The sequence below is a fragment of the Elephantulus edwardii genome, unplaced genomic scaffold (assembly GCF_000299155.1).
Source record: "Elephantulus edwardii isolate Elephantulus edwardi_28Jun2011 unplaced genomic scaffold, EleEdw1.0 scaffold00011, whole genome shotgun sequence".
NCBI classification, from domain to species: Eukaryota; Metazoa; Chordata; class Mammalia; order Macroscelidea; family Macroscelididae; genus Elephantulus; species Elephantulus edwardii.
The window spans coordinates 3869690-3877534 of record NW_006399761.1 but is presented as its reverse complement, the minus strand read 5'-3'; the positions used below and the strand labels follow the sequence as shown (position 1 = coordinate 3877534).

The 7845-nt window shown below is 50.9% G+C and overlaps 1 protein-coding gene across 1 annotated transcript; it reads left to right on the top strand.

Annotated features, from left to right (window-relative positions):
- Positions 1-4598: 4598 nt before the first annotated feature.
- On the top strand, positions 4599-6728 carry EGR4 (early growth response 4). Its single transcript, XM_006880892.1, has 2 exons — positions 4599-5019; positions 5413-6728. The coding sequence occupies exons 1-2, from the start codon at positions 4887-4889 to the stop codon at positions 6726-6728; spliced, it is 1449 nt and encodes a 482-aa protein (XP_006880954.1). The 5' UTR covers positions 4599-4886.
- The last annotated feature ends 1117 nt before the right edge of the window (positions 6729-7845 follow it).

The window sequence follows — 7845 nt, the reverse complement described above, 5'->3', positions numbered from 1 at the left end:
GTCTTTTCCTAAGGACTGGCCCCTTCTGACAGTATGTCCAAAGTATGTGAGGTGAAGTCTTACCATCCTTGCCTCCAAGGGCCACTCTGGTTGCATTTCCTCTAAGACAGATATGTTGTTCATGAAATATTGAGGACTCTTCTCCAACAGTACAATGCAGTCATCCATTCTTCTTTGGTCTTAGGAGACTAGAAGTCCAAATTTGGGATGCTAGCTCTAAGCGAAACTTCCTCTTCCTGTCAGGTGTGGAGAAAGGTCCTTGTCTCCTTGAGCTTCTGCTCCTGTGCAATCGTCATGTGACTTGGCGTCTCTCTTCTCATGGTCTCTATTCTGTGTGCTTATTCTTCATCTCTTTTCTGTCTCAAATAGAGATTGAGTCAGGATACACGCCACACTAATCCTGCCACATTAGCATAACTCATTCCCTATTGGGATTATAATGATGAACATAGAGGTTAGGATTTACAGTATATTTTGAGGGGGGCCCAAAATATGGGCCATGACAGATGGGGTACCTGGGGCTAGCCAATCTGGCTCAACGAGGTAACCTGGAGAGCCCTGGACACTGGCCCAGCCAAACCTACTCCCTCCTGTCTCTCCTGGCCAGCAAGATGACAGCGAGCATTTGAGACATGTGTGCCCTGCGTGTCTGGTGTGGGCTCACCTGGCCTTGGCAAAGTGTTTGTGTGTTAGAATCAAGCCCATGTCTTAATACAGTATAAGGAATCTACTGTTCTGCTTATCTAATTCTTACAGACATGAGCTGGCTCTTTCTTTCCTACATGTAAACATATGCATTGCTCACCTACAAATATGGGAACCTAGAGATATATATTTGACATTTTTATTAATTTTAATGAACATTTACAGACTTGGGATTTCCATTCATTTCGTGTTGCATTTTACTCCCTGCCCATCCCTCCCCTTCTTTGAAAAGTAAAAGAAAAATTTGACGATTGTGTGAATAAAGTTATTTGACGGGGGAAAAAAAAGAAAAGTAAAAGGAAAATTCTTTCATTGTCAAAAGATCTCCCCCCACCCAGTCCACTCCACTATGCAGCCTTCATTCTGGACTCCTGTCATGACAATAGTACCTAATCATATATCGCTTTTAAACAGTTCTCTCCCTCATCTGTTTTAATGCAGTATGCATTATTTATTCCCTCTTTCTCAGTCTCCCCCCAACCCCAATGTCAGTCCCATTTTACAACAGTGGCACTTTGCAATATTTGTCCTTTTGTGACTGAGATATTTCACTAAGCATCATGTCCTCCAGGGTCATCCATTTTGCATAATATTTCATGAGTTCTTTGTTTTTCAATGCAGCATAGTATTCCATTGTGTGAATATACCAGGGCTTCTCTATCCATTCGTTTGTTGATGGGCACTTAGGTTGTTTCCAACTCTTTGCTATTGTGAACAAAGCCGCAATAAACATGGGTGACGAGCAAATGTGACATTTGGCAAGACACTGCACTATGACCTCTGTGAAAACCTTTGCGTGATTTGCAAGCACAAGGAGCAGCTGCCTGCAAGTGTATGATGAACATATTCTATAAACAGAGGTATGGGAGTCGATGATGATGTTATGGAGTGGACGATGAGGTCATGGAGTGGATGATAAGGTTATGGAGTGGACAGTGAGGTGGTTATGCAATGAACACACTCCATGAGCACATTTATGGAATTGTTACAGAGTGGACTATGATGGAATGGAATGGAGGGTGAACAGCTAGGGATAAGCCTTGGAGTAGCAGTGCAAACATTTAAGAATATATACTCAGGGAGTGCTGGTGCCCTAGTGGCATGAAGCTGTACTACAATCCTGAAGGTGCACAGTTCAAATCCACCAAATACTCTGTTGGAGAAAAAGAGGCAATCTCCTCCTGTGCCAGTGAGATCTGATTCAAGGGCACACATAAGAAAAATATTTTTTTTTAAAAAAAGAAAAGAATATATGCTGAGATATTGAATGGACGGATGGATATTTGGGTAAGAGACACAAGTTTGGGTCATTCTTGGACAATCGCCCTTGGAAAGGAGATTAGAGGAAGATTAAAGGAGATTCAGGAAAGCTGGAATACACTGTTAGTCACAGGGCAGCCCTTCACAACCAGTCACTTTGCTCCTCCCTCTAGGAGCATAAAGAAAGAACAGGAGGTCTCAGTCCTCTCTTCCCTACGTGTTGACACTCAGAGTCTCAGGAATTGCTATTTCTCCTGAAAAGCATCCTAGCCTATGTACTTATTTAATCCCTAAAATTTCCAAAAAGGGAGTGAGTGTCTTATAACACAAAGTAGAATGAAGTTAAAAAGAGGATGGGAAAAAATGAGATAGAGGGAAATATCAGAGAGGAAGAGAGGTGCGACCAGCAGAGCAGGTGGCATCGGTGCTGAACTGAATTCTGACACTGCAGCCGGCATTCAGAATCACGTAGAGGGCAGTAGGAAAGAGTCTGTTTTCATACTTTCAGAAGAAGCACCACTAATTCAAGTGCCAATCCCAGAGAGACAGTTCTTTTGACTCTTCTATGCATTGTTGGAACGACATCCCTTCAGAGGAGAAAAATAATCTATAAAGATATCTAGTTGGGAGGAGAAATAGAGCAGGAATTGGCCTGAATTTCTGGAGGTCAATTAGACAGAGATCTAAACTTTTCATTTTCTTGGACTCACAAAGAATTTATCCTGTAGTTATATTCACATTTATATCATCAAGGAAGTTCACTACAATAATCTTAGTGTTACGGACTGAATTGTGTTCTTCCTCCCCAGGCCCCAACAAAATAAGAGTTAAAAACCTCTGTATGACACCTGTGCTTATCATCCCATTTACGAATGAAGACTCTTTGTTATGTTCATGGGGTACGGTCAATATATGGTGTGTCTGAATTGGCTATCATTGAACTGCTGGTTATGAAAGCCGACCAGGACTACCGATTCCATATTATAGGAAGATGACCATAGAAGCAAGGAGCAAGATTTCTCCCACAGCTGACACAGTCTTCACCCAGAATTCAGCACTCAAGCCTCCTAAACTATGAGAACACAAGCTTCTGTTTATTAAAGCCTCTCATTTGTGGTATTTCTGTTATTTCACACTAAGTAACTAAGATAGTAATAGCAGAAGATAGGAAACTCTAGACTTAGTTCCAGATAGTAGGAAAATTCATTCATAGCCTCTTCTTAACATGGCATGCTAACTCTACAACAAACAATTTAGCATTGATGTCTGGTCAGAAATGGCTCCAGTGGGTTTCGGACACTGTAGGTCAAGCAGGAGCAGATTGTCCATTTTCCTCTCACAGAGCAGCTGGGTGATTCAAACTGTCCACCAAGGGGTTGGCAGCACAGCTTTCTATGCACTACATCCCCAGAGCCAATGTAGTCCTAGATAGTGCTAATAAAATGAGGCCATTGAAAGAGGAGCTATGATGGTTTATTGAGTCTGGAGTTGGTCGGCACTTTGAATCCACTAGCTGCTATGTGGGTGAAAGAGGGCAATCTCCTCTAAACGATTTTCATCTTCTGAAAACCTGCTGAAAAGTCACCTATTAGTTGGCTCCAAGTCAACAAAACTCGTTCATCTCATATATTGAGCGATCTCTGAACAATTTTAAAGGGAAAACAACGTATTGCAGAACATTATCTGTGTGTATATATACATATAAATATATATATTTTTCTTGAAGAATATTAAAAAAAAAAAGAATATCCAAGACACTTAAATATGACTACTTGGTGTAGTTGGATTGGAGGTAGAGCAAGTGAGCTTTTTCTTTTCAATTTCGACTATAATACTTCTGGACAATTGCCCTCTCCTTCTCCACTCCCAAATAGTTTTACACTTTTAATTTTTATTATTTGTGTGTGTGTGTGTGTGTGTGTGTGTGTGTACCGTCAAATCGGACCTGACTGGTACAGGAGGAGATTGTCCCTACTTCTCCAGCAGAGCATCTGATGGATTCGAACCATATACCTCTGGGATTACAATGTTACACTTTTAATTTTTTTTTTTTTACTTTTAAATTTAAGTATGCACTATTCTTCCTATTGCAAATAAAGCACAAAAAAATGGGCGAAAATAGGAGTGGGCCAAATACGGAACATGTAGAAGCAACAATCTCTAGGTATACTGAATTTTGTGTCTGGAATTTCTTGTGCCCCAACAAAATTACAGGTTGGCATAAGTTTCCCCATTTTACAGGAAAGGAAACTAACATTAGAGGAAATCAATGGGGGGGGAAAAGCTAGAAAGTGGACGAGAGTGGATTCGATATCCAAACTCCAGAAACCCTAAGTCCACGGGCCTTCGCCTGCCGTCGGGCCTCGGGCTCTGGAGTGGTGCGCGCACAGCCCCCAGGACGCAGCCCCCTCCCCAGCGGGGCGCACCCGCGGCCTTCACGCACCGCGCATGGGCTCCGGCCCCAAGGAGAGCGCGCACGCAGCGGCGCGAACCCGGTGGTGCTGGCGGCGGTTACGTCACAGCCCGAGCTTTCCTTTTCGGGAGTCCCCGGCACACATCCTGTGTCCATGTTTGGGCATTTACGTCACGGCGGCAGGGCCGGGGCCTCCCGAAATGGCAGTGGCCCGGGAGTCGGAAGCCCGGAGCCAGAGCTGCCGCCGCTATATAAATGGGGGGGCCGCAGGTTGGGGGAGCCTAGCTGCGCTTTGGAGAGGGAAGAAGCCGCCGCCCCAGGCCAGTCCCGACCAACTAGGGCGCCGAAGTCCCCCAAGCCTCCTCCCAAAGGCGAGCGTCCGCAGCCAGGAGCTCAAACACCTGGGTCTGAGGGTCCCGGGGCTCCCCGGCCGCCGGCCTCCCCTCCACCCGCGCACCCCCGAACCCAGCGGGCGAGGCCCCGGGCTCCCCGCAGCCTCCACCGCACCATGCTCCACCCTGGCGAGTTTTCGGGCCCCGACGCTCTCCTCGTTAAGTCCACTGAGGACTGTTGCGCGGAACCCAGCCCCGAGTCCCGGCTGCCTGCCAGGGACGCGCCAGTGGCCAGCGGCTACCCCGGAGGTAAGGAGCGTGGCCGCGGGTGTTCGGACGGCGTCTCCACTCGCAGAGGTGCCTGCAAGTGGGCAAAGACAGGGACACACAGGCTCTGGGGGTAGCAGCGGCTGCGGGATGCACGGCAGTCCTGGGATGCGCACCCTAATCCCATCCCCACTGGGCCGCCAGCGCCTCCGCAGGGACCCGTGCACGTAGCCCGGTCCTGGTGCCTGTGCACGTGTGTTTTGCGTGTGCATGTTTGTGTGTGCGTCTGGGAGCACCTGCAGCCGCTTGCCAGATCCGAGTGTGCAAAAGGCACCTCGTTTGTGTATGCGCCTAGGGCCTTGCGGGCAGGGGCTACAGACTGAGAAGCGCGCCTTTGGAGGTGCCCAGGGCTGATCCCTGCTCTGTCCTCAGCAGGCGACTTCTTGAGCTGGGCTCTGAGCGGCGGCACCGGGGGAAACTTGGCAGACGCCTGCTTCCTGGAGGGGCCCGCGCCCACGCCCCCTCCCGGCCTCAGCTACAGCGGGAGCTTTTTCATCCAGGCGGTGCCCGAACACCCGCACGACCCCGAGGCGCTCTTCAACCTCATGTCGGGCATCCTAGGCCTGACGCCTTTACCTGGCCCCGAGGCGCCAGCATCCCGGTGCCCACTGGACGCCCCCTTTCCTGCAGGCCCCGAAACTCTGCTGCCAGGCCTGCCTGACATTTACCCCCCAGACCTGGGCGCTGTCGCCTTTCCAGAAGCCTTTTGGGAGGCTTCGCCCTCCACGGGCGCCCCCTCGCAGTGCCTGTACGAACCGCAGCTGTCCCCGCCCGACGTCAAGCCGGGTCTCCGGGCGCCGCCAGCCTCTCCCGCGCTGGACACTGCCTCGGCCTTCAGTGGTCCCTACGCACCCTGGGATCTGCTTTCTGCTGGGACCCCAGGAAACTGCGGGTTACAGGGGGGCTACCAGGCCACCCCTGAGTCAAGATTCCCGGCTGTGGGCACCAAGATTGAAGACCTGCTGTCCATCAGCTGCCCCGCTGAGCTGCCGACCGGCCAGGCGAACAGACTGTATGCCTCGGATTCTTACGACGTTTTCCCGCTGGCCCCTGGTGACTTAGGGGAGGTGACCGAGGGCCTCCCGGGGCTCCTGACTCCTCCGGGTGGGGAGGGTGGAGGTAGCGGCGACGGCGGCGAGTTCCTGTCCGGTACACAGCCCCCGCTTTCCCCGCTGGGGCTCCGCAGCACCACAGCGGACTTACCAAAGCCTCTGGTGGCGGACATCCCCGGGGGCAGTGGCGTGGCCGCGCCTCCAGGGCCACCACCTCCGGCCCCCGCGTTCCCCCAGGCCAAGGCGCGACGCAAGGGGCGGCGGGGAGGCAAGTGCAGCGCGCGCTGCTTCTGCCCGCGGCCGCATGCCAAGGCCTTTGCCTGCCCAGTGGAGACCTGTGTGCGCAGCTTTGCGCGCTCGGACGAGCTCAACCGCCACCTGCGCATCCACACCGGCCATAAACCCTTCCAGTGCCGCATCTGCCTCCGCAACTTCAGCCGCAGCGACCACCTCACCACGCACGTGCGCACCCACACGGGCGAGAAGCCCTTTGCCTGCGACGTGTGCGGCCGGCGCTTTGCGCGCAGCGACGAGAAGAAGCGGCACAGCAAGGTGCACCTCAAGCAGAAGGCGCGCGCTGAGGAGCGGCTCAAGGGCCTCGGCTTCTACTCCCTGGGCCTCTCCTTCGCCGCCCTGTGAGCAAGCGAGTGTGTAGGTTGGGGCGCCGCCGCCAGGCGCGCGCGAGAAGACAGCCCCTCGTTGTTCCCCTCCCCACCTCTTCCCGGATTCCGCGGGCGAGCCTTCAGTCCCGCCTTCAGTCTCACGTCCTGTTCAGCTCACGTTCTATTCAGCACCAGCTCCGCGGACAGCTCCCGGGGCCTAAAGCCGCCAAACCACGCTCTGAGGCCGCCTACCGGTTCGGCACTTCGCTCAGACTCCAGACTCTCGTTTTGTACCTGGCGCACGCCCCACGCCCCTCCCCACGCCCCTCCCCAGAGACAGGCTGAGGCAGCGCCGAGCCGGTCTCGCGCGGGACTTTGTACAGCATTGTCTTTCCAGCAGCCTATGGATGTGACGTTTTGCTTTGGGGTTATTTCCTTTTTTTTTTTTTTTTGGTGGTGGTGGTTAATTTTTGTAAAGCAGATGCTACTCTTGAGCAGTTGACAAAACTGTTTATTTTTGCAATTAAAATGGTTGTGCTAAAAGCTTACTGAATCTGTCGTCCAAGCTCCTGCCTGACCTTAGACCAACGTCTCTCCCAGGAGAATGTGTTTGCGCAGAAAAGGGTGGAGGGTGGGTACTCTTGCTGGTGGAATCCGGGTTCTGAATTGAGGGGGAGATGGCGACCTAAAGCGGATACTTTACACACCTGTAGTCAAGTGTTCCTGCCAGGCACTGGGCACGCAGCAAGCAGTCAATAAATATGTACTCAATCAAAGAATTCCAGGTAGTCACTGACTTAAGAGGGGTTTCTGTTTGAAAGACTCAGTAGAGAGTGGGTTCTGACATAGTGGAATTCTTTGTTTAATTATTGCATTTTTTTATTAGAATCTTTATAAAGTCTTTGGGGATGGGAAACATTACATGTATGTTTCTAGATCTATTTTAAGCCTGTGTGTAGTTGGTATTACTAATGTTCTCAGAGGAGCAGAGAGGGATAAGGATGGTTGTAACTACAGTAGTCTTAACTCCAGTACTTCGTAAGTTGGGTGGCGGTGTGAGATGTTGTCGAATAGACTGGAACTCACAGCGACTTCTGTGAACAACAGATCTGAACCTTGCCCTGTCCTGTATCACCCGCACAATTCTCTCATGC

Excerpts from the sequence above, each read along its gene's own strand:
- EGR4 (XM_006880892.1), top strand. The coding sequence starts at position 4,887 with ATGCTCCACCCTGGCGAGTTTTCGGGCCCCGACGCTCTCCTCGTTAAG. Across the intron at positions 5,020-5,412 it reads GGCCAGCGGCTACCCCGGAG|GCGACTTCTTGAGCTGGGCT; the intron begins GTAAGGAGCGTG and ends TGTCCTCAGCAG.